At 29.6% G+C, this 26,506-nt stretch overlaps 4 protein-coding genes across 6 annotated transcripts; 2 read left to right on the top strand and 2 right to left on the bottom strand.

Annotated features, from left to right (window-relative positions):
- Window positions 1-6,247: 6,247 nt before the first annotated feature.
- On the bottom strand, window positions 6,248-7,534 carry LOC114266623 (transcription factor CPC). The gene is made up of 3 exons (XM_028207547.2): window positions 7,085-7,534; window positions 6,680-6,767; window positions 6,248-6,566 (listed from the first exon to the last, which is right to left on the bottom strand). The coding sequence occupies exons 1-3, from the start codon at window positions 7,134-7,136 to the stop codon at window positions 6,479-6,481; spliced, it is 228 nt and encodes a 75-aa protein (XP_028063348.1). The 5' UTR covers window positions 7,137-7,534; the 3' UTR covers window positions 6,248-6,478.
- Window positions 7,535-14,420: 6,886 nt separating this feature from the next.
- Window positions 14,421-22,467, bottom strand: LOC114266624 (protein translation factor SUI1 homolog 2). Of its 3 annotated transcripts, XM_082883882.1 has the most exons (6): window positions 21,897-22,044; window positions 19,315-19,344; window positions 15,652-15,754; window positions 15,334-15,539; window positions 14,861-14,914; window positions 14,421-14,762 (listed from the first exon to the last, which is right to left on the bottom strand). In XM_082883882.1, the coding sequence occupies exons 3-6, from the start codon at window positions 15,686-15,688 to the stop codon at window positions 14,718-14,720; spliced, it is 342 nt and encodes a 113-aa protein (XP_082740008.1). In that variant the 5' UTR covers window positions 15,689-15,754; window positions 19,315-19,344; window positions 21,897-22,044; the 3' UTR covers window positions 14,421-14,717. The 3 variants fall into 3 exon arrangements, with proteins under 3 accessions (XP_082740008.1, XP_028063351.1, XP_082740009.1); XM_028207550.2 differs by lacking the exon at window positions 19,315-19,344 and having other exon boundaries at window positions 21,897-22,467; XM_082883883.1 differs by lacking the exons at window positions 19,315-19,344; window positions 21,897-22,044 and adding an exon at window positions 20,309-20,350.
- Window positions 22,468-23,381: 914 nt separating this feature from the next.
- Window positions 23,382-24,286, top strand: LOC145798209 (uncharacterized). The gene is made up of 3 exons (XM_082885703.1): window positions 23,382-23,579; window positions 23,651-23,774; window positions 23,994-24,286. The coding sequence occupies exons 1-3, from the start codon at window positions 23,382-23,384 to the stop codon at window positions 24,284-24,286; spliced, it is 615 nt and encodes a 204-aa protein (XP_082741829.1).
- Window positions 24,287-24,434: 148 nt separating this feature from the next.
- On the top strand, window positions 24,435-25,737 carry LOC114266632 (uncharacterized). Its single transcript, XM_082885701.1, has 2 exons — window positions 24,435-24,439; window positions 24,552-25,737. The coding sequence occupies exons 1-2, from the start codon at window positions 24,435-24,437 to the stop codon at window positions 25,735-25,737; spliced, it is 1,191 nt and encodes a 396-aa protein (XP_082741827.1).
- Window positions 25,738-26,506: the final 769 nt, after the last annotated feature.

Below are 26,506 nucleotides of genomic sequence, written 5' to 3'. Positions count from 1 at the left end.
ATTATTTGAAAGTCATATTTATAAATAGCTCTCTTTGGTAGAGTTGTTGGAAAGTACTTATACCTTATGCCTAAACAGCTTATCGCTTATAACTTTCAGCTTTAGCTGATTTCCAGCTTATTTTTAAAGCATCTCCTGCCCCACTCAAAGAATAAGCTAATTTCTGACTTCCACAAAATTATAAGCTATAAGCTATAAGCTAAACCAAACACATCAAAATAGCTTAAATTAAGCTGAAAGCTGAAATAAGCTGTAAATAATTTCTGCCAAACAGGCACAATGTTATGGTAGTTCAGATTCTATCTAAGATATTTTAAATCAATAAATCTTATTTTGTAAAATTAAGAATATTATCAATTTTTTTCAATTTTTAAAATCAAGAACATTACAAATTTGGTATAATAATATTCTAAATAATTGTTTCATTAATTGATAAAAAAAAACAGAGCATGAGACTAAATGTTTTTGCCCTTCTACTTGTTGGTTTGATTCAACTATTCGATAAAATCAAGAATATTATCAGTTTTTTTCAGTTTTAAAACTGAAAATATTATCAATTTTTTTATTTTAAAAGTTTTTTTTCAATTTTGCACATCAATGTTCCATCATCATGCTCCTTTATAGACACAAAATTTTCAGTTTTGCACAAAAAAATAATTCAATTTAAAAAAAAAAACATTCAGTGTGTTTGGTTTCAGTTTTCTGAATTTAGTTTTTTGAAAACTGAGTTTTTTATTTTTCGTGTTTTTTTGGTTTTAGTGAATATTTTTGAAATTTTAAGTAATTTTTTTACCTTTTCAGATGCATCTTGATTAGATGTATCTAAAATAGTAAAATATTTGTAAAAAAATATTTTAAAAATTTAATAAATACACAAAAATACGAAAATGTACTGAATTTTCTTCTTTTTTTTTGTTGTATTTTTTGGTATTTAGTGTATTTTTTAAAGATTTTTTTCCCAAATATTATACTTTTTAAGTGTATTTATGTTAGGTGTGTCTAAAAATTAAAAAAAATACTTAAAATATTAAAAAAAATCATTGAAAACATTAAAATGCAAAAAATAAAAAAGTATAATTTTTTGAAAACTATTTTTTGAAAATTGGAACCAAATTTTTTTTTTTTTGCACATATTTTTCTTTAGTTTTTTCAATTTGAAAGTTAATATTTTAAAGTTTTGAAAATCAGTCAACTCATTGTGTTCCTTTATAGATAATCCTAAATGATGAACAATCATTATTTGAAGAATAATTTCAACTATTAAAAATTTAATAAGATTTGATGGTTTAAAAAATCTTAATTAGGAGTTAATTGAGTATAAGTTCATAAATTAAAATTTATATGTAAATACCCTCATATATTATTGGCACCCAAACAACTATTCATCACCGTAAATCACAACAAAAATCACCAAGAAAAATGCTTGGGAGCACTAGAAATGGAGCATGTGGCAGTAGGCCCTGCCCACTTTCTATGCCTTATTTCTTTTTTTTTTTTCTTTTTTTTACCATTCTCAATGCATTAGTGCTATTAATGATGTATTTTTTAGTTGTCTAAATCATTGTTGAAATTCCCAAACATCTCACCGGATAGGAAAATAACACATTCCTTAAAAATGGAGCTCTAAATATAACTCTATACACTTGGCAATGAAAAAAAAAAGAAAAAGGTAAATTACACTGACACCCTTTGAGATTTATGTTTATTACACTTTCTCCCTTACATTTGGAAAATTACACTGACCCCCTTGTCAATGTAATTATTTGACGGTGTTAACTTTTAAGTTAAAATGGCATATTTACCCTTAACCTTTATATATACTTTAAAGGGTAAATTACATTGACACCCTCTAAGATTTCAATTTAATACAGATCTCCCCTGACATTTAAAAAAAAAAAACTAATTTAATAAAAATAAATATGAAAAAATATATTTAATTTGGAAAAAATTATTTCTAACCACTCGAAAGATAAACATTACATAAAAATGATAATTATTTTTTATTTTTTATTTCTTAACCAAATTAATTTTTAATTTTTTAATTTTTTAAAAAAAAAATCAAACCATACATAGCCTAAGAATCTTTTAATAAGTTATTTCTTACGTTGGTAACTTAAATTAATTATTTGTTAATTTTACAACATTTTTACCATCTGAGACCTGTTTGGTAACTATCTCGTTTTCAGTTTTCAATTTATATTTACAAAAATTTTAAAAACTGTCATAAAAACTTGTTTGATAATTTTTTTGATTTATAAATGGTTGTCTCAGTTTGTAAATTTGAGGAAAAAACATAAATTTAAAAAATGAGTTTACGTTGGTTTTTAAACAGAAATTTAAAATTTTGACTAACAAAATTTTTTTTAATAATTTTTTTTTCAATGAATTTTTTTTCAACTAATATTAACCGATGGGGCAATTGGTAATGCTAATTTAAACCTTAGGAAGGAGATTGTAATTTGTAAAATGTGAAGGGTGTCAATGTAATTTATCCAGTGAGAGCAAAATTGGTATTTAAAAAAAATTAAATTGTTGATATCAGCAAAATCAGTTAGTTGACTGTGAAGCAATCTGTAATGAAACTTTAAATCTCCAAGAAGAGATGTAATTTTCAAAAAAAAAAAAAAAAACTGTAATAAATATAAATCTCAGAGAATATCATATAATTTACCCCCCCACTTTCTATGCCTTATTTCTTTTTCTTTTTTTCTTTTTTTTACCATTCTTAATGCATTAGTACTATTAGTGATGTATTTTTTAATGGTCTAAATCATTGTTGAAATCCCCAAACATCTCACCGGATAGGAAAATAACACATTCCTTAAAAATGGAGCTCTAAATATAACTTTATACACTTGGCAATGAAAAAAAAAAAGAAAAAGGTAAATTACACTGACACCCCTTGAGATTTATGTTTATTACACTTTCTCCCTCATATTTGGAAAATTACAGTGACCCCTTTGTCAATGTAATTATTTGACGGTATTAACTTTTAAGTTAAAATGACATATTTACCCTTAACCTTTATATATACTGTAAAGGATAAATTACATTGACACCCTCTGAGATTTCAATTTAATACGGATCTCCCCTGACATTTTAAAAAAAAAACTAATTTAATAAAAATAAATATGAAAAATATATTTAATTTGGAAAAAATTATTTCTAACCACTCGAAAGATAAACATTATATAAAAATGATAATTATTTTTTATTTTTTATTTCTTAACCAAATTAATTTTTAATTTTTTAATTTTTTTTAAAAAAAAATCAAACCATACATAGCCTAAGAATATTTTGATAAGTCATTTCTTACGTTGGTAAGTTAAATTAATTATTTGTTAATTTTAAAACATTTTTACCATCTGAGACCTGTTTGGTAACTATCTCGTTTTCAGTTTTCAATTTATATTTACAAAAATTTAAAAAACTGTCATAAAAATTTGTTTGATAATTTTTTTGATTTATAAATGGTTGTCTCAGTTTGTAAATTTGAGGAAAAAACATAAATTTAAAAAATGAGTTTACGTTGGTTTTTAAACAGAAATTTAAAATTTTGACTAACAAAATTTTTTTCAATAATTTTTTTTTTCAATGAATTTTTTTTTCAACTAATATTAACGGAGGGGGCAATTGGTAATGTTACTTTAAACCTTAGGAAAGAGATTGTAATTTCTAAAATGTGAAGGGTGTCAATGTAATTTATCCAGTGAGAGCAAAATTGGTATTTAAAAAAAATTAAATTGCTGATATCAGCAAAATCAGTTAGTTGACTTAACAGTCAACTAACTGATGAAACAATCTGTAATGAAACTTTAAATCTCCAAAAAAGAGATGTAATTTTCAAAAAAAAAAAAAAACTGCAATAAATATAAATTTCAGAGAATATCATATAATTTAAAACCGCCCCCCCCCCCCCTCTCAAAAAAATAATTACAACTATCATTATCACTATCACTATGAAATCCACCCCATTAAAATTCATTAAAAATTCGTTATTAGTACTCCTAATAATTTTTTCACCGGATATTCCAAACCATCATTTTGAGATGGCTTTGACAAATCATATCAATCAAAATGTAGCTGTCTTCATGCACAACTTACGAATATTTCACCAAAATTGTTGGAGTAATATTAGAATTTTCAAAAATTTTATTAAAATTTTTACTAAATATCTAATATGGGTATCATATAGATTCCACATTCATATGAAATATTTAATAGAATTTTTAAGCACCTAACATTATTAAAATTGCTAATTTGAGATCAATAGTAAAGTCATCCAATTCAATAGTCCACATCTTTTGCATTTGACTTTTTCTTTCTGAAAAAAATTATCAGATACTTCCCAGCAACTCGTTTTTATTTTTTTTTGGCTTATCAGCGAAGGGAACTTCAAGTGGCATCATTTAAAAAAAAAATAAAATAATCAGTGTGTTTGATTTGAGTTTTCTGGATTAAGTTTTTTGAAAATTGAGTTTTTTGATTTTCGTATTTTTTATTTTTAGTGAATATTTTTTAAATTTTAAACATTTTTTTTAAAACTTTTTTAGATGTATCTAAAAAGTAAAAAATTTGTGAAAAAATATTTTTAAAAATTAATAAATATATAGAAATACAAAAAATGTACTGAATTCTTGTATTTTTTTGTATTTAGTGAATTTTTAAAAGATTTTTTTTACATTTTTTTTACTTTTAAAATGTATTTATGTTAGGTGCGTCTAAAAAGTAAAAAAAAATTCAGTAAAATAAAAAATACGAAAAATAAAAATATAAATTTTTTTAAAACGTGTTTTTGAAAAAATGGAACCAAGCAAGCTTTAACACTGGCAGGTTCTAAACAATACGATTTGGGCCAATAATGTGGGCCTCTCAGACAGGCTGGGTTTGGCAGTGGAAGGCTTGATCTTTATCCTTCTTTGTGTGCATACAGACACACTGTTATCTCTAGTTCTCAAATTTTCATTCTCAAATTTTCAGTTCTGCTGTCTCAGTAAATCAATTTTGGAATTTTTTATTTTTATTTTTTTGTTAATAGGGTGTCGATGCCAGTTTATATGCACCTAATTTCAAGAGATTTGGCTTAGTGGGAGGAGAGGTAATCAAAGGGTGCACCATTCACCAAAACAAACGTCCACCGTTAGATTTGAGTATGGGAGGAAAATTAACCATTGATGAGTAAAATCATATGTGATGAACGAGATAGTTTTCGTGGACTTCCTAATGAAATTGATGCAACATATCACATAATATGATTCTTATTATTACTATTAAAATTGATCTTATTATCCCCCAATAAAATAAAAAAATGAGATTTACTTTTCACTGAAACTTGTCCAACATTTTCAAAAAATTCCTAGACATACAACATCAATGACATCATGTTTGGTGTAGCTTTAGAATTCAAAAATTGATAATTTTAATAGGTACAAACTAAAAATATTCTTCAACTTCTTAATAATCATACTTTTTTTAAATTTATTTAAATTATTTTGCTATATAAGCTGCGTCAAACGCCCTGATACAAATTTTAAATAAAAAACAATGAAAACCTCGGTTTGTTTTGTTCGGCGCAGTTTAAATGGACTTTTTATAGCTTTTTTTTTGAAGTTGTTTCTATCAAGAAGCAAATTTTCTTTAAAAAGACAGATTTTATGATGACAAAGAAGTACTGAGTTTTTTTTTAAAAAGTTGATTAAAAGTTAATTTTTAAATTTTTTTTTTTTAAAATGTATAAATAAATAAAGAGATAATTTGATCTAAAATAAGTTAAAAATTAAAAAATAACTTTTAACCATCTTCCCCACTAATTTATTTCGGTTTCGCAATTAATGTCTTAAAAATCATCACTACATACAATACATTTTTTAATAATCACCAGAATTAACTTAAGTGATTCAACCATAATCTCATTTTTTTGGTAATGAAATTTTATTCTGCAGACTTCAGACTTGGATCCTCTGTCATTTTTTATCTGCAATGATCTTGCTATGGTTTTTAGTACAGTAAAACAACTACGCCCCAAAACGAGCTCATTTTAATTAAATTTTAAACTTAAAACTGTTTTATTACCGTGGCAAGATCATTGCAGAAAAGGCACTGCTAGCGTTGGCAGCTCTATTTCTTATTAGACTCTGTTTGGCAATGAGAGTCGCCCTCACCTTGCTCTCACATTGAGATATGCCAAAGAAGTTTATACTTCTATGTGAAATTTGACCAATCCATTCAAATCAAAGGGCTAGCAAGGTTTTCAAATCATGATATTTCATTGCACAGAAAGGGGGAAATTGATGACCAAAATACCAAACAATTCAACACACCAAACCATTGTACAAACACTAGCATCTTTAAAATGTCCCCAATAGCATCACACCAGTTCTTCTTCAGAAATTCTCTGCTTAATTAACAAAACATTGCTAGAAGCACTCCAAAATTTTCTTGCTCTTGTTGAGACCACACCAAAGATTTTCCTGGCATTTCATCCACTTGTGGAATATCTTGAATTCCAATACTTTTCAATTTCCTCTGCAGTTCTTCCTGGGATTCTCCCGGCAATGAGAGACCACCTAAAGAATCATAGCAACATTGCCTTTTATTAAAACATAGAAAGTTAAAAAGTGATTCAAATGAGGGGGAAAAAAAAGGATAGGAAAGTAAAGACATGAAAAAATAAGCCCACCTTTCTCCAACCAGATTGTACATCCTAGTGATCAGTGTTTCCTCATCCTCTGAAAATTCAAGTTTGGAATCTTGACTGGGGTCTTCTGCTGCATGCACACAAACACACACACACACACACACAACAGTGAGAGAGAGAGAGAGAGAGAGAGAGAGAGAGAGAGAGAGAGATGATTATATTCATGTGGTTACCATCAAATCAAATACCCAAAACCAAAAAAGTTTTAGGGTTTAAGATTAAAAGTTACTAGTCTTACCATTAAGCCAACCCGTCACACCCCAAAAACCCAATAGGAAAAAAAAATGGAAGCCAAGGAAACCCACAAGGCAATACACCTTATATGAAGAAAACAGAGAGCTACAATCAAAACCCCGAGGAGATAAGTTATTAATTTGAAATGGGTACCTCTAGAGTCCACAGAGGCATCATCAGAAGTAGAGTGTTCAAGGTCAGCCATTGTAGTCCAAAACAAAAGTGCCAGGTGTGAGAACTCTTCAAGGGCTAATAATGATTTATGTGTTGAATGAAGAAGCAAATAAATAAGAAGCAACTGCACTTTGGAGTGTAGGGGTTTGGAAATGGAAGAGAGGGCTGTAAGTAGTATTAATAGGGAGATATATCTGGACAGGGAGAGTCCTAGGAGACAAAGGTCTTGATGGTGTGGACCATTGGAAAGAAGAATGGGAGGTGAGAAAAAAAAAAGCAATGAGGAATGGTAGTTGACATCGAGGAAGTTGTTGTCCAACTTTGATGGGTAGTTGGAACTTTTGCAACTTTAAACTCTGAGGCCCTGTTCGGTAGTCATAGATTCTTGATTAAAAGGAATCTTAGGTGTGACTACTCACTCCTTTGCTCAAATAAAAATAAAATTGAGAAAATTATATTTAACTTAGTCTTGTTTGAAAAGTGATTTTTTTAATTAAAAAATTAAAAAGTCACTAAAAAAAATTAAAAAGTCAAAAATTCATATAAAAAAATCAAAGATTCCTTTTTCTTTCTATTTTTTACATATCTTTTCGTAAAAAATTAAAAAGTCATTCCATATATACTAATTTTTTTACATTACATTTTAATTAAAAAATTAAAAAATTACTAAAAAAGTATGATCCCAAACGAGACATGAGAATAGCTCCAAAATAATTGTATAGAGGTGTAAGTCGAATCAATTGAAAGTTGCGTCCATGTCACAATTTTCACTTGTATGAGGAACATTTTTCTCAGTGGTATTATCGAGAAATTATGTAAATAATCCATATAAAAACATGTGGCAAATTTAGGTCTTACCATTTAAAACTATGAAAATCATTAATACTGAGCTATTTTACATTCTTGTTTATAGCAATGTTCATAGTCCAATAATATTTAAGACCACGTCTGTTTGAATCATGTGCAGAAATTTTCAAATGAAGTTTTTATTTTTACATAAAATTCATACAAAAAAAAATTGACAAAAATAATGTGGTAATACTATTATTGTAAATAAATTTATCTTTTACGGTGTTTTGTTTTGAAATAAAATATCCACCTTAAGCCACATCATTATGTATAAAAAAAAAATATTTATGACCCACACAAAATCTCACACAATGTGATCTATAATGATATGATAAGACATATGTCAATTTTTAATTTATCACCACTTTATTGTATAAGACCTATCTCTCTTTTCACATTATTGTGAATCAAATAAAAGATCCAAAATATAGATATATAGCACTACTTATATAAAAATTATTTACGTTGTGTTTGGTTGGAGGATTTGAGGAGGGATTTGGAAATAGAAAGGGAAAAGTTAGGTGAAATGTGAATAAAATATACCTACATTTTACCTAGTTTCACACACTTTTTCTCTTTCCCTTTCTAAACTCCTCCCAAAATCTCCCAACTAAACACAACATTATACTCTTTTTTTTTTTTTTTTTTATATGTAACTCTTTGCTAAAATATAAGTAGAGCCTATTTCAAAACATGTCTGTATGAGATCATTTGTTAACGTTTTTGTTTTCTATTTTCGAATCGTGTGGCTAAAAACATTTGATCATAGCTTTTGTAGATGATGACTTCGAGTAGGGGTGACTGTGAGAGAGTAAAAACATTTGGCGGGAGAAGTACACCAAAGTGGTGGGCACCCACACTAGTGGAAGACGTTTGGTGGGATGTATTTATTAGGTGAGGAGAAGGATAAGGACTCATGGCTCCTGTTCCTGATTAGGTTTTAGCAGTAATTGAGAAAACGCCAAACGAAGAAACAAACATCCCATAAGAGTTTTTGATTCGTTGAAGCCATTATAAAACACAACCAAACAAGTACTAGTCTTTTTTCTTCTATTCAGACTACAAGTGAATAAATAAATGAAGACACACAACAATAAATTACTTTATTAACATGTACGAAATTATAAAAAATAAAAAATAAAAATTTAAAGTGTGTATCAGCCGAGTAAAATATCTGCATAATTGGCAAACAAGATAACTTCGACCCATTCGTATAAGGCCCAAATATAATTAGGTTCATTGAATTTGTTAAAAATTAGATGTTAAAATAGTATGTCCGTTGATCAAATGGTATGTTGAATAAGTGATATTGATAAAATCGGCTGACGCTCGTGTTGGGCACTAAAGTGAGCCCAGGCTGTTCTTTTCAAGAGGTGTAATAGAAAATTAGACCATGACGTGATAATGACAAACGGGTAAACTTATATAAGAAATATCTACACCAAATAGCTATATAAATAAGATAAATAGAAAAAGGAAGTTATATACTATAAACCAATTGAGAATTCTCTCTCTGAAAGAATATACTCATTCCCTCTCATGTACAATTTAATTTAATCGTCAGAATGCTAATTTCAATATCCCCAACCAAAGTGTTTCCTATTTCCAGCGTCGAAGCGAGAATTAAGTGAAAGAGTGTTTGGAACGAAGAAATATTATAAATTCTCATAGCGTATAATAAAAAATATATATTTTTGCAAGTTTTTTTATTATGTACTCGGAAAGTACAGGTTAATAAATAACACTCATAATAAATTGAATGGTAAATTAAACTAATTTCTTTTAAAATTTTGAGAAAATACATTGAACTTTACACATTTAGTATAATTGCATTTAGTTCCTTTTATATTTTAATTTTCATCTCACTTAGGTTGTATTTTGATAATGAATTCGTATATATTTCACCCATTTTTTCTTTCTAAATACGTACTTACCTAAACTCATAATCCAAACACAGTATTAATCTATTTTAATCAATTGTAATCATATTAATGTAAAATTAATATTGCCTTTTATATTAAAATGTAATTTTACCTACACATCATTGGACTAGTTGTGATCAATTTAACTTTACTATAAAAAAATTAATATAATTATATCAAATTTATAAATTTATAATATATAAATTGTTTGTAAACATCATGAGTGATGTATAATTAACCCTAAATTAAATATTAACATAAAAAAATCTCTCTCTAATGATTCATGAGATTGAGGTTTGTTCTAAAACTAGTTTTTTTAGCGTGTCATGTCGACTTTTGTAATTAGTCACGATTAGTGATGAATAACAATATAAATTATTATAATAAAACACGTTATAAATTCTCATAACAATTCATATCACTAAAACTCTGTTTAGATTATGAATTTAGATAAAAATTTAGAGGGAAAAAAAAATATTCATGATCCAAACAATTTAAGTGTTTGTAACCAAAAAAAAAAAAAAAATTTACAAGTTTCTAAACAATTATAAAGCCTCATAACTCTTATTTTATGGTACACAGTTTTAAGTAATACTAGAAAGTATTATCTCTTTAAAAATGAAAATGTTATAATCAACCAATTAATCACTGCTTATAATAATAAATAATAAATAAATAAAAAAAGAGCGTCATTGCAAATCTGAATCAGGACAATAGTACTTTTTTACATTAGTTAATAATATGTGCATAGATGCTGATGATTTGTAACTATTCTCTTCTTCTTCATCTTCTTATTTATTTATTTTTTTAAATATTTGGTCACTCATGTATGTCCAAAACTAAAGCAACACCTAAAATAATAAATAAATAAATAAATAAGGTGAACACGATGCTTATCCTAATTGAATACATTAACTCTATAAGTGTACAAATGTCTGTGGTCCGGAGTTTGGGTCCAAGCCCGAACCTAGCTCGAGATCTTAGGTTTGAGCCATTATTTTGAAGTCCAGCTTGACTTGTGGACCCAGTCTGTCTGGCCCACCCATGGCCCGTTTAAGATTCACTTAAAACCCGACCCGAGATCCGACGTAGTATCATTTTTAATAAAAAAGAATAAAATTTTAATGAAAAAAATATAAATAAAAAATATATATATTCAGGCCCTCCCAGACCCAACTTAAGCTCGGGCCCAGTCATAGGACCAGCCTGCTAACTTGTCTAAGGCCCGAATACCTCCTGAACCTAACCCTAGGCTTAATTTTCTGACTTATAACCCGGCCTGAATTTTGACGAGAACCCAAGCAGCTTGACATGAGCCGATTCGAGCCTGGGCCAGATAGACTAGACCAAATTGAACTAAATTTATACCCCCTAATTAACTCGTGACCATCTAAATTATTGTATTTTTCATTCCATACTAAATAAATAATGTAAAACCACCATCGTTATAAACTATAAACTATTCATTTCTGATGTACCCAAAAATAAATAAATAAATAAATAAACTATAAACTATAAAAAATTACAAAATACCTACTGAATGGCTTCTCTGTCAGTAGCCCCCAACTTTTGACTTTCTCTTTTGTTTGTCTATAAAGATGAAGGCTGATTTTGTAGTTACACTAATGTTTATTCGACACAAGTGATCTTGATTATACTTTTGTATAAGTTATGATTTGAAGTGGTGCTCCTATTAAAAGGAATCCACCTATACTCAAAATTAAAGTAGAAAAAAAAAAGGTTAAAAAAAAAAGAAGAAGAGATCTCGTAGTATAATATAACCTTTTTCCAATGATAAATTACAAACTAGCATTCATGACGATGGATAATATGGAATTGTGGACATGATTAGTGGGATAATAATATATTAGATTGTATGTATAAAATAAGTCGTGTCTATTTCATTTCATACTAATAAATCAAATATAATCTTTGTTTAACTCGACATCATTCCCATTGATGGATGATGAGTGTTCAACATATCTGGCCTTATCATAACTGGCAAATTTGATAAAGAAGTTCAACATATCTGGCCTTGCCATAACTAGTAAATTTGATAAAGAATTACAAAATAAAAATTTACCTTTACTACCTTTAAAAAATATAATATGATAATAGAATTTGAATTTTTATCAGAGGTTTGAATTATATATAATAAAATATTATTATATTATGTGACAGTTATCGTAGTATTTTCTGTCTAATTTTGAATATGAATTAATTTTAAGAGTAAATTAAGAAAAACTTAAAACATGAAAGGCCAAAGTGGGAAAAATAAATAAATTTTAAGAGCCAAAGTGAAAAAGTAGACAATATAAAGGAGGCAAAATGTAATTTACCCTATTTTTATTTAAACATCATAAGTGATGTATAATTAACCCTAAATTAAATATTAGTATAAATATCTCTTTCGTGATTCATGAAATTGAGGTTTATTTAATATTTGTTTTTGGGCTTGTATCATGCCGACTTTCTTAATTAATCACAATTGACGAACACTATGAAATATTATAATAAAAACTTTACAAAATGGCATAATAATTCACATCATAAAGTGCTATTGTAAGATCTCGTAAACACATTCTAAAATAATATTAAAAATAATTAATTAACATTACAAAATATCATAACTTACTTATGATGTATAATAATCTCTTTAAAGGAAAAATTTATAACCAACAAATTAATCACTGTTTGTAATAATGAATAAAATTTATAATAAGAAAAAAAAAGAAGTGTCATTACAAATCTTGAATGCAGACAATAGCAACTTTTCACATTAGTTAATAATATGTGCACAGATGCTGATGATTTCTAACCAAATTTCTTTTTTAAAAAATAAAATAAAATTTATTTGGCCGGTTATGTATGCCCAAGACTTAAGCAACACCTAAAATAATAATAAAAAAAATTAAAAAGAAAAAGATAGTGAACACAAGGCTTGTCCTAATTGAACACATTAACTCGTGAGACACGCCATTTAAATTACTGTATTTTTCACTCCATACCAAATAAATAATGTAAAATCAACATCATTATAAATATAAATATAAATATATAACAAAAAATCTACAAAGTACCTACTCTGTTAGTAGCCCCCAACTTTGGACTTTCTTGACTTTCTTTAACGTTATCTATAAAAACGAAAGCTGATTTATGGTTACACTTCTGTTTCTCTAAGTTATAATTTCAAGTGGTGCTCTATTAAAAGGAATCCACCTATAGTCCAATTAGTGGAGCAAATTTTTATTATGATTCAAAATTGTAGTTTATTTATGTCTCAAGAAGTGATGTTGATTATATTTCAAAAGAATTATGTTAGGAATTTTAAATAATTTATCAAATTTTTTACATAGATGTGAAACACACATGTAGGTTTGTGTAGACCCCACACTCATATAAAAATTTTGATAAAAAAATTAATATATTATTTGAAATTTATAACATTTTCCATTTTAAAATAATTACCGCATATGATATGAGAGGGAACTTCTAAGGGAAACAAAAAAGAAAAGAAAAAATAAAATAAAATAAATAAAGACGATGCCCCCTCATCTCTCTTAGTATAATGTGGTGTTTTGAAAAGTTGATAAAAAATTAACTTTTGACTTTTTAATTTTTTTGGCAAAAAAATTGACTTCTTTAGTTAAAAAAGCTATCTTTTTTGGCTAAAAAAACTAAAAAGCCAAAAAGATGATAAACTATAAACCGATAGCATTCAAAAGAATTGGATAATACGGAATTGTGAACATGATTAAGTAAGATAATAATATCACCAGATTAGATTAATGAGTCATGCCTGTTTCACTTCATACCAATAAACCAAACATTTATATAAAATGAGTCATGTCTGTTTCACTTCACTTCATACCAATGAACCAAACATATATATAAAATGAATCATTTGTGTCTCACTTCATATCAATGAACCAAATATAACTTCTGTTTAACTTTGACATCATTACCATTGATGAATGATGAACGTTCAACATATATGGCATTGTCATAACCAGCAAATTTGATAAAGAACAAAATAAAAGCTTACCTTTATCTCTAAAAGGGAGGAATTCCACCAAGGGCCCACTAACAAACTAACCAATCAAATTCATATTGAAACAACCATCACCACCACACTACAACAAATCTTAGAAATGTTGAAATAAAAGTTGATCCTTAAGCTTAGTCCTACAAGCTGATCCCCACCAAGAGAACCCAATATCACGAAAGCGCAGAGCAATAAACAGAGAAAGAAATGCATTAACATGTCGAATGACTCGTTTCTCAACACTATGAATGACTCATTTCTCAACACTATGAGATCACGGTTTATGCTGTGTTTGATTGAAAAATTTGGAAAAAAATTTGAAAAAGAAAAAAAAAAAAAAAGTGGGTATAACTACCTACCTTTTCCCTTTTCCTTTTCAAACCCTTTTCCAAATCCCCTAATCAAACACAGCATTAATGTCACAATCCACAGAGAAACCATATTCCCTTCAAGCAACCAAAATATATCATAGCCAATACAGACAGACACCATAGAAACAAGATCTCAAAACATGATTTTTTTTTATTGTGTTCAAACAGAATTTTATTACTAATACAGATGAAGGTTTTGGAATAACCCATAATCCTATCACATTACACAAAGCAGGCAGCAGAACTAGCAAACTGAGACACAATGTCCTGTATCAAGCTGATTAATCATACATGTAATCAGTAAAATGATGATGGTAAAGTATGTTGAAGTACCGACACTATTAAAGTTCAGATAATATTGTTATTGTTATTGTTGGCACAGGCTAAAGATGTGAAACTGCATAGGAGATTGATCTGTCTGCTGTTTAAAAACCATGAATCTTGATTTGTTCCTTCTTCACGATGCCAGCCTGTTGATGGAAAAAAACAAACTTCACATAAATTACACGTTACAAAAATATATTATTTGTCAATAGCATGTACTGAACATCCAGTCTAGCAATTTCACCTGCACCAGGAATGTGGAGACGTTCTTCCTTTGATCACCCTGAAGTTGAATCACCTGTATCAACGCAAAAGTAGCACCGAGGCTTTTTGTTCATTTTTGGTAGGAAATAATATAATGGAAACTGAGGTCTTTTGTTCATTTTGGTAAGGAAAATAATATGATGGAAATGAAATCTAATCTGCAGCACTAAGTCGTGTAAGACAACCCAAAGGATCAATCCAAAAGGCAAAATGAAGAGAGATTATTCAATTTCCTTTTTCTACACACCACATTGTAGTTTTTTCTTCTCTCCTTTCTATTTTTTGGTGAAAGAAGAATAAGAGGAAACAACCAACATCATGACAACCCTCCTTGGGCATGACAAGTCTTCAATAACACTTACATTTATTTTTATCAAATGAAGTACCAGGATGAACGAAAGAAAGCATAAGGGGTGTGTGGTAGAATATTTAGAGAAAGGGTTAAGAACACACCTGGCCTAATTCAGGGTCTTGGACAACAGTACCATTACAACAGAATTCTTTCTTGAGATCTTTGAGTATCTTGTTGTAGCTGAATTCCTTCTTCAACCCTTGCACAGTGGTCAAGCTTTTCCGTCCATTGCGTTGCTGTATACGCACATGCACATACTCCTTGGTCCCAGCACCAGAGTCCTCAGCATTTGCGTCAGCAAAAGCATCTGCTCCCACATATCACAACCACCCACAAACCAAAATACAAGTAAGGCAATTAGTCTGTGCTATGTTGCTTCTAAATGTCATCAAATCATCTAGTGAACAAAGACAACATACCGAAAGTAGATGGAATCTGGACGTCTAAATCAGACATGAAACTTCTTGTCAAAATAGAATAACAGATTGTAATCTCCTTTGATTTTACTCAGAATGATCAGAGCTGAAACAGTTGGCACATAAAATTCAACAACTCAAAAACTATACATAACTGTTCATCAAAGCTTAAAAACCAAAGAAAAATGCAATAAAGATCCCCTTGAAGCCCAAACCCACCCCAAAACAAATAATAAATAAATAAGGAAAATAAGCAAACAAATGAACAAAATTTGAACTAGAATCAACAAAAGCAATACTCCTATATTGCTACACCTTAAACATGATAAAGTAAAATCACCTTCATGTATAATTGTAGCAGATGAATCTAATGCAAAAATCATCATAGAACTACATCATAAATGCCATTGTCATACTTGGCAAAAAAAGAATGCTATTGTCACTGCAATTATTTAATGACTCAAAAATTATAGTTCTTTCTGATGTAGGAGAGGTAGGGATTACTCTCCCCTACTAGTAATGCATTCAAAATTACAATGACACCATAAAACCTACACTTTGGGGCTAAATTAGTTGACTTTGTGGCCAAAATGTCGTAAACATAAGAATTTGTATGGAGTAACAAAAGGGTAGAGATTTGAGAGTAAAGAGGAAGGTTCAGGAACTGTTCTAGGTGCTGTGAACAGCACCTTGGTTGGTTTTCAGTTCTTTTGCAAGGAGGGTGCTAGGGTTAAGGAGCTTTGATGCTTGGTGATTGAATAGGGGTTAATACAGATCTGTTTTGTGTGGTTTTAAAGACTAGAGAAGTGCAGAAAAGTGAAAAAAGATGACGAAAGAAATTCAAAGAATCATTCATTGAAAGCCTTAGTCACCACACCTAAAATTTGATTGCATTCATGTTCTCTATCGACATTACAGTGTTTTATATAGGCAATGTAGACTTCCTTCACCAACCTATGTTACAGTATCAGGTGCGGATATGTATCCAAACGACACTCTTTCATAGATTTAAAAGTTAGGATCTTAGGAATACATATCTAAAATTAGATATGGATGCGGGGATGCGTCATATATACATATATATTGCATATATTATATAATATTCTCAGATGAAATGTTGTAAATTATAAAGAAATATACTTGAAATTGAATAGGATTCGGGAAAAATATAAAATTTTAATATCTAATTCATGTGAGGCTAAAATTATTGCTTTACTAACAAATGTGGGTTTCTTCTTCTCATATATTGTAACAAATTAAAGAATCTGAGTGTCTACATTGAATACGAGTGTCGGACACATATCCTACACCCTCACCCATGACATATTCAGTGGACACAAGGAGTGTACGCAGTGCGGTTTAGGCGGTTTGAGAGTAAAATTATAAATCGAATAGCCGATTGGCGGATTGACAAATTACGATTTGGGCAGTTTTTGGCGAATTGAAGAATATTCTAACTAATTATCATACATTTGCATAATATATAATACTAATTTGTATAATATTTTTTTACATATAAAACAAAATAATTTTATATAATATGTTTCATATATATAACTACTATTTTGTAATAAATTTCATATCTTAATCTCTCTCACACTCATTTTTACTTTAATATTTAGAGCGGTGCAGATTGATGCGGATCGGTGCGGTTTTAGCGGATTGGGTAGTATTTTGCACAGCTTTACTGTGGGAGGAAATAGATGAGTCCATGTAACACAGTCACCAACTAAGACTAAAATTTCTAAAGTGGCACTTCTAAACCTATCTAAATACCAAATAATAAGACTTGAATAAAAACTCATATTATACATAACCTGACACACAAGACAATCGATAAGAAAACCATAAAACCCATGTTCATAAAATTTGCAACTTACCACAATTACCAAAATACCACTAACCTAGAAAATTGACTAAGGCCAAGTTTGGCAATTGCAAAATAATCCATCTTTTTATCTTTTTTCTATCACATCACCTCTCTACTTTTCTGCACATCTTTTCGTAAAAAGACAAAAAGTGCACTTATTTAGGTCATTCCAAACAACCTCTAAATTAAAATCTAACCTAAATTGTCATAATATGAGGCTCAACTAAGCCCTGAAACTTAATTATACATATCACCAGTCTATCCCATTGAGTTCAGCTTGAAACTTTCAAACTTGATTGCTTCCTTAGTTTGACTTTTTGTGCTCTTCTTGTGGACTACATCCCTTCCTGGCACGCGCGCACTATTTCATAGACATTTCTTCTTAGCCAACTGCAAAACTACCCCTTTTAATGTACTATGACTACTATCCAAAGTCCAAATTGCAAAGGTCAACATTTAAAATTTTTTCCCCATATCACTCTTCCGTCAAACCGTGCTCTTAATTTATAAAATGACTCAATAAGCAAGTGCAATTTTAATCCTGAAATAACTCGAGTTAGTGGTCTCCTTGATAATTTTTTCCATATCTTGAGCACAGTTTGCCATCAAGATTTCCATTTAAATAGTTTCACTGTATAAGTTTGCCTTCTAAATTACCCATCTCCATTGCCAACAAGTATACGATTGCCCACAAACAATGTACACCATGTCAACTCTTCCTAAACATACCCGGTCTACTCATCCATCACCAATTTAGAGAGAGAGAGAGAGAGAGATACAAATACTACAACAGGACCCTACTGTTAAAAGGAAATGCACATTCTCCAATGTTATGCACCATTGAAACCATTACCTATATTAAAATTTAAAAAAATTAATTCAAAAAAATCCAAAGACAATATTAAAAACCTTATTGTTACATTTTATACTACTTTCTCTAAATCACACCAAAACGCCAGATAGTTATATTTGCACACTATATAAAATCTCAGTACACAACATTTGTATAGTTTGGACATAACCTTCCCAACAAAAGTCAAATGTTGGATATAAACTTCTGAACAAAAAACAATTGTTCGGACATAAAAAGTTAAACAAAATGTACATCTGGACAATTCATTTTTGTTCGAAAGTTTATGTCCATACATTTGACTTTTGTTTGGAAGGTTATGTCCAAACTATACAAATGACATATACTGAGATTTTTTTTATAGTATGCAAATAGAATTTCCCCACAACACGTTACAAATCAAAGGTGAGTTTACTTACTCAAGAAGGTATTGTGCAAATAGAATTTGCCCACAACACCTTCTCAAACAACCAGAGCAATGACCAATACTTGAAAATTGCCAAGTTAGAACAGAAAAACAAAAAAGTTGGCCACAATAAACTAGAAAAATGAAAGCTTAAAATAATTGAACAATTAAACAATATTATCTATCTAAAATATTATGAACTTGAAATAAGACATCAAGTAATGAACACTAAACTAAGAACCACAGGCACATGACACATCCTGAACATGATATGGACACATCGACATGAAAATTTTCAGAAGATGCAAGGAAAAAAATTATATATATTATATGTCATATATAAGGGAGAGAAAAATTATTATACGTCATGTATATAAATGTTTAAGTCAAATATAATAATTTTTAAAGTCTAAAGGAGAAAAACATATATAAAGTGACATTTTTTTTTTTTTTTGCAAACTAATAATATGTTTTGTGTATGTCTTGGGTGTTGGGAGGTATCCGACAAGTGTCGTTTTAGTGTCGAACACGACATATTACCTTCTTAAAAGTGTCAGTACTTCTTAAGCACTGCAAAATAAAAAGATAAATAAATTATTGAAATTATTTAAAAAGAAGATGAAGAAAGAAAGGTACGATTTTCTTGAGCCTGAAGCTTAATAAAGGCACATGGCGCCCAAGGGATTTTTGTGGGCCTAATTGAAGGGGTCTGGCATAGCACAAAGTGAAGTGCTTCAACAAACCTTAACAAGCCTGCAAGCCTTTTGAGGGCTAGGTGCACCTTAACAACCATGATAGCATGTTTAGCATCTATACTATTATATTAAGTGAAGCCTAAATTTAGTTTCTTGAAGCTTTTGCCACGTGTAAATTCAATAATAAAAAATAAAAAATAAAAAAACTTTTTCCCTTCACCTACACACGTTCTTCACAGCAGTTTTCAAATTTTGAAAATCAAATTTACAAGTTTACTTTTAAATTTGAGTCAGAATATGTTACACACATGTAGTGTGTGCACCCTTCTAGCATGAAACAAAATATAGCGTGACATTAATTTTAATTACATTGTTATGTAAGATATAATAGATATGAGAACATGATATCAAATCAATATTTAGTAGGAATGCCAAAGAATATTGAGAAAAGTGGCAATGAAAAGCCTACAGAAATTGACGTGTTTACCGTGTAGATTGTAAAATAACATCTATGTTTCTCTTCAAAAAGTACAATTAAAAGTTGATAGTGGTCCACAAAACATGATATAGAACATGGAGCACATGAAATCAAAATCATTAGTGAGAGTCACTTTCCTAAGTAAAGTAACTTTACCACCACAGCAAATTATGATAATTTTAGATGAACACAAAGTGCCAACTAGCTGACTTGTATAGCCAACTGTCACCGAACAAACAGGGGAATATCGGAGGTGACAAGAGAACTAATTTAAAGCAAACAATTAAAAATAACTAAGATTTCTCATCCTTTATATACCAAAAGAAGAGAAACCAATAGTGGGTAATGTGCATATAGGTACCCGAGTGTGAGTTTCACCGCTACATGGTGCAGCTTCCCCTTCCCCTCCTATGGATTATATATATAAAAAAAAATAAAAAACAATTGCCAAAACAAGAAATGCATCTTCAATAGTATAATCTAACTTCTTGGTGATGAGTGAAAATCACCAAATAGGACTTTTGATGGCAAGGATGCAATAAAATTTCAATTGAAAAGTAGTTTCTTCTTTATTTTGTATAGTTGGTTCTTGCACAATATAGATCAATAGTTGAACTAATTTCTAGAATTTGTAGAGACTATAGCATAGAGGATTTCGCATAGGTTGTTTTCAAGTTCTGTTGCTTTCAATTTGTATGTATATGGGTCGCACCCCATACACATACACACATACAGTAAAAATGTATTGAAATGTCGGTGACTCCTAAAAAAGATCACAACAACAAGATGAAAATGTACCGGGTATGGGTACGGGTACGGATACGGACATGATACGGATACGTCAATATGGTAAAATCCAAAAAAAAAAAAAGGTACAGATAAAGCTTGATACGTTTGTAAAAAAATATTTATTTTTTAAATTTAAAATAATGCAAAATTTGATTAAATTGTTAAGATCCAACTTACAATTAACATTTAATACCAAAAGTAAAGGTATAAACTAAAATTAAATGTCATTATGATATTAAATTACTTATTACAAATCATAACTTAATTTTAAAACTTTGCTAACCATAAAACTAAAAAAAAAAAGAAAAAAAAAGAAATCTAATGAAATGAATTTTATCTTTGCAATAGAAAAAAATATTGTTTCGACTGAGATATGATACAGCTCGAGTATATACTAGTTACGTTTGGACATGCCAAAAATTAAGATGAAAAACTGGTACGTATAAAGAAGTTCCATAGGCCAATAAGTACCCGGTACAACATGTTTTTCAAAGCACCAATGCTTCATAGATTACAAGATCATACCGCATAAAAGGTGTAACCCATTTCCCTATATCATGCATCCACGCACATTGGACTGTGGTAATTGCAAAATGCTAAAGATTTGTGACAAGCAAAATTTGTGCCTTTGTATATGAAGTTCAGATCTTGTATAATTCAACCTTCATTAAAAAAGAGGTCGGCTATCACCCCAAATAGTTCACTGAAACTCTTCTCTTCACTACTATTTATTGCATGACTACACGAAAGAAGCGAAATAACATAAATCTGGTGGCAAATATTATTTTTCTATCCAAAACCATTCCCAACATAAGCAAGAAGAAAGAAAAAGCCCTCTTTTTTTCTTTTTTCCTCTGACCCACAAACTACAGTCCAATATTATACATCGAAATTAATCTATAAAATTAGGGAAATATAAGATAAATGGAAAACTGGAACCAAAAATAATAATAAATAAATAAATAATTGCAGATCACAACAAACTCAAGCGTCAAAAATCCCATAACAAAATCAACTAAAAGAATAATAAACAAGAGCGATGAATTACCCAACAAAGAAAGGGAAAGAAAGTGAAATCCGATTTTGATTAATCGATCATACATATTTGCGCAAGTAAAGATCAACCAAAAGAAATCAAGAAATTACATAATAATTCATACCTGTTGAATCGTATTTGGCAGAAGAACACAACGAGGCGCAGAGAGAGAGAGAATTGATGAGAGAGGCAAAGATAGGTTTGGCTTCGAGGGGTCTGATTTATAGACGGTGGGCGAGCCTCTCCTAAACCGCACAAATTGATATCTATATAGGACCCGAATATTTCGGCCAACTCTATTATCAGAGTGAATTTTGTATGCGAATACGGTATATTTTTTTGTTTATTTTATTTTGATAATTTTAATTGTTAATGTGTAGAATTTATTAAGTATCATATACTTTAAAAAAAAATTAAATTGATTAGATATCGATAGTTACGTGATTAAATTAATTTTGTATAAAAAGAAAATAGACGGTAAAAAAATAAACAGTTGACAGAAATCTGATCTGATGAGATAGCTATCGATATCCGATCAACGTGATTTTTGACAGACATATAGTACTCAATAAATTCTACATATTAAAAGATTCAAATTATCAAAATTAAACCCGTGGGGTGAGCCCCACGAATCTAACAGTACCCTTAGTCCAATCATAGACCAGAGGAAAGCTCAGCCCATTCATATGGTACCCAGGGGCAGAGGGAGCTTGGGCTCACGGGACTTTTGCAATTTTTTTTTTTTTTTTTTTATATATAAAAGTGTGACTTTCACACACGCATTAACCCACTGACCACTCACGCACACACACCACACACTAGACGCCCAAGTTTGTACTTTCATTTATTTTAATTTTATTTATTTATTTATTTATTTTTAAGAATCCCAATCACAATCAAATATTGATACATAATTTTTTTTTTTAAGGTGAGTATACACAACTCCAATTACAATAAGGTTTAAAACTTTAAAACCCTATAAGTGTATGAAATTCTTTATTTTTTTATTTATTCACAGTACTTGTGAAGTATTTTCATATTTTCTTTGTCTTCTTTGTTTCCTTTGTTGTTTTGCAATTTACCGACTCGCGATTCACTAAATTAAGATTACAAAACACAGATTTGGGACCACACTACAACCTTGGTATCTTCTCTTCATTGTTTACAGGTAACTTTATTATTATTTTTTTAACTTTTAAATAAAAATTATGAGTATTAATTGATAATTATTTGTTAAGTTTTGATTTGTAAATTTTTTTTTTATTTGTGATTATTTATGTTAAAATAAGAGATTTTGATATGTTAAAATTATAAATCTTAATTGGTGGTGATTTATATTAAAATTAGGGATTTTGGTTTGTTGTTGTTTGTGCTAAAATTAGGAATTTGATTTGTGCTAAAATTAAAAATATTAATTTGCGGTGATTAATATTTAAATTAGGGATTTTGATTTGTTATAATTTGTGCTAAAATTAAAAATTTTGATTTGTTGTGATTTGTGCTAATTTAATTTTTTTGATTTGTATTAAAATTAAAGATTTTGATTTGTGGGGGGTTTAAGATTTTGATTATGAATTTTTATTTTGATTTTTAGTTTTTTCAAATAGTCATGGAGAAATATTTCAAAAGAAAATCAAAGTGGGAATCGTTTCTTTCTCAAGAAAAAGATGAAAATTATTCTTCCGCAAAACAAAGTCGCATAGAAATCAACTTAGTAGACCTTCCTGCAGATCCAGGACTACGGCCTCAGATTATGGACTATAATGCTAATGATCGAGATCGAATTCGTAGGGCATATCTACAAAAGGTCCTTGTCAACCTCATGATCATAATTTTCCACAAAAATCATTTGGACAAAAATTTCGGTGATTTAATCAGGCTTGGTTTAGTGAATTTCCTAATTGGTTGGAGTATAGTGTAGCAAAAGATGCAGCATTTTGTTTATATTGTTATCTTTTCAAACCCGATATTGGAGATCAAGCCGGTGGTGATTCTTTTGTTGGTGAGGGTTTCTAAAATTGGAAGAAAAAAGAAAAAATTCAGACTCATGTTGGAGGTCCCAATAGTGCTCATAATCAAGCTTGGAGTAACTGTCAAGACTTGTTAAACCAAAACCAACATATTGAAATGATTTTTTTCAAACAATCTGTACAAGCTCGAATTGAGTATCGAACCCGTTTGAATTCATCAGTTGATTGCGTTAAATTTTTTCTAAGACAAGGACTTGCGTTTCATGGGCATGATGAATCTGCAAATTCACGTAACCAAGAAAATTTTATTGAACTTCTCAAGTTTCTTGCTGATCATAATGAAGATGTCAAAATGGTCGCATTGAGCAATGCTCCACAAAATCTCAAGTTGACATCTCCTGATATTCAAAAAGACATTGTAAATGTGGCCGCATTTGAAACTATCAATGTGATTATTAGAGATCTTGGTGATGCACTTTTTTCTATTTTGATTGATGAAGCCCGTGACATATCAATCAATGAGCAAATGGCAGTTGTAATATGATATGTTGACAAAAAAGGCCAAGTGATTGAGCGCTTTTTGAGTATTGAGCATGTTGCTAATACGAATGCTCTCTCACTTAAACAAGCTATGGAAAATTTATTCTCCAAACTTGGATTGAGTATTTTTAGATTGCGGGGTCAAGGATATGATGGGGCTAGTAATATGCAAGGTAAGTTCAATGGTCTTAAAACACTTAAACTAAAAGAGAATCCTTGTGCATATTATGTTCATTGTTTTGCTCATCAATTGCAATTGTCACTTGTAGCCGTGCAAAGAATCATAATCAAATTGCTTTACTTTTCATTTTGGTTTCTAATGTGGTGAATGTTGTTGGAGCATCATGTAAACGCCGAGATATTGTTAGGGAGAAGCAAGCTGCAAAAGTTGCTGAGGCACTTAATACTGGAGAGCTATCTAGTAGGCAAGGCTTAAATCAAGAAACTAATCTTACACATGCTGGTGATACACGTTGGGGTTCACACTATGGTACTTTAGTCAGCTTGGCTAGTATGTTTTCAACAGCGATTAATGTGCTTGAAATGATTTCGGAGGATGGTTCAAATTCAGAACAACGAGCAGAAGCAAATATATTGTTGGACTCAATTCAATCGTTTGAGTTTGTATTCAACCTTCATTTGATGAAAACGATATTGGCTATTACAAGTGAGTTATCGCAAGCACTACAAAGGAAAGATCAAGATATTGTTAATGCCATGAATTTAGTTCAAATTTCTAAAGTACGACTCCAAAAGATGAGGGAGAGTGGGTGGACATCTTTACTTGATGATATTTTATCTTTTTGTGAAAAGCATGAAATTGATGTTCCCCAAATGGAGGATATGTTTGTAGCTCGAGGGAGAAAAAGACGCAATTCTCAAGAAATTACAAACTTACATTACTATCGCGCTGAGTTATTCTACATTGTTTTAGATATGCAAATTCAAGAACTAAATGCTCGTTTCACTGAGTCGAACACTGAGTTGTTACTTTGTGTGGCATGTTTGAATCCATCTAATTCTTTCTCTAGTTTTGACAGGAAAAAGTTAATTCATCTTGCTGAATTTTATCCCAAAGAATTTTCTTCAGTGGAGCTCATGGTACTTAATGATCAACTTGATACATATATTATCAACATGCTATCCAGTATTGAGTTCTCAATGTTGAATGGAATTGTCGATCTTGCTAAGAAAATAGTAGAGACTGAAAGAGACAAAGTATATCCATTGGTGTATTTGACTTTAGCATTAATCTTACTTGTTGCAACTGCTACTGTTGAGAGGATATTTTCAGCTATGAATATTGTGAAGAATCGGTTGCGGAGCCGAATAGGTGATGAATGGATGAATGATAGCTTGATTGTCTACATTGAGAGAGATATTTTTGATGGCATTGACAATGATACTATTATGGAAAGATTTCAAAAGATGAAAACTCGTCGGGGTCAATTGTAAAAGTTTAAATTTTAAAATGTTTTGTAATGGATATTAATTTTTAATGTTTAACATTAGTTCGAAGAATTATTATTATGTTATTTTTATTGATTTGGGAAGAAAAAATTTGAGATTGTAATTAATGGGTGCCCCCTATATTAAATTCTTAGCTCCGCCACTGATGGTACCTATTATTATTATGATTGATAAAAGATAATAGAATATAAAACTATATTATTGAATGTTTAGAAAATATTAAGAGCATATATATTTGTGATTGGTAGAAGGTAGTGTCACTTAATATCTTTTTCTTATATAAAACTTTTTCCTATTATTGCCTAAAAATTTCAAAATATGAGTAATTTTTACATGCAGATAGAGTATATGTTATATGGTACTATTTATTATTGTGATTAACTTTAACAATAGAATCCACTATATTTATATTTATTATAATAAGTGTTTGAAGAATAATAATGATATATACATTTATAATTGATAAAAGAAAATATTATATGATAGTCTATTCACATATAAAAATTTCTCCCAAAGAGGATCGTATATTTCTTCTTTGCATTGGAAAAATAACAAATTCCATTTTGGTCGATGTATTACAAAATAGTGGTTAAAATATTTAATTAATGCAAGAGTGAAAATCACACAAATAAAAGAGGTGGTGTATCATTTTGGGCAATATATTACAAATCTGTGGTAAAAATAAATTATTATTACTATTATATTATTAATTATTAAAAGGGTGAAAATTCATATAGACAGAGAGGCGGTGGCA

Source organism: Camellia sinensis, chromosome 8 (genome assembly GCF_055761805.1).
Source record: "Camellia sinensis isolate YWXY chromosome 8, ASM5576180v1, whole genome shotgun sequence".
Classification (NCBI taxonomy): Eukaryota; Viridiplantae; Streptophyta; class Magnoliopsida; order Ericales; family Theaceae; genus Camellia; species Camellia sinensis.
This window is presented reverse-complemented; position numbering and strand designations above follow the sequence as displayed.

What these genes read in the sequence shown, in the direction of transcription:
- LOC114266623 (XM_028207547.2), bottom strand. Translation starts at nt 7,136, where the DNA reads ATGGCTGACCTTGAACACTCTACTTCTGATGATGCCTCTGTGGACTCT. An exon ending in TGCCTCTGTGGACTCTAGAG is followed by an intron (nt 6,768 to 7,084) that starts GTACCCATTTCA and finishes GTGTGCATGCAG; the next exon opens with CAGAAGACCCCAGTCAAGAT. An exon ending in TACAATCTGGTTGGAGAAAG is followed by an intron (nt 6,567 to 6,679) that starts GTGGGCTTATTT and finishes ATGATTCTTTAG; the next exon opens with GTGGTCTCTCATTGCCGGGA.
- LOC114266624 (XM_028207550.2), bottom strand. Translation starts at nt 15,688, where the DNA reads ATGTCTGATTTAGACGTCCAGATTCCATCTACTTTCG. An exon ending in CCAGATTCCATCTACTTTCG is followed by an intron (nt 15,540 to 15,651) that starts GTATGTTGTCTT and finishes ATGTGGGAGCAG; the next exon opens with ATGCTTTTGCTGACGCAAAT. An exon ending in AAGACCCTGAATTAGGCCAG is followed by an intron (nt 14,915 to 15,333) that starts GTGTGTTCTTAA and finishes GCGTTGATACAG; the next exon opens with GTGATTCAACTTCAGGGTGA.
- LOC145798209 (XM_082885703.1), top strand. Translation starts at nt 23,382, where the DNA reads ATGGAGAAATATTTCAAAAGAAAATCAAAGTGGGAATCGTTTCTTTCT. An exon ending in GTAGGGCATATCTACAAAAG is followed by an intron (nt 23,580 to 23,650) that starts GTCCTTGTCAAC and finishes TGATTTAATCAG; the next exon opens with GCTTGGTTTAGTGAATTTCC. An exon ending in CGGTGGTGATTCTTTTGTTG is followed by an intron (nt 23,775 to 23,993) that starts GTGAGGGTTTCT and finishes TTCTAAGACAAG; the next exon opens with GACTTGCGTTTCATGGGCAT.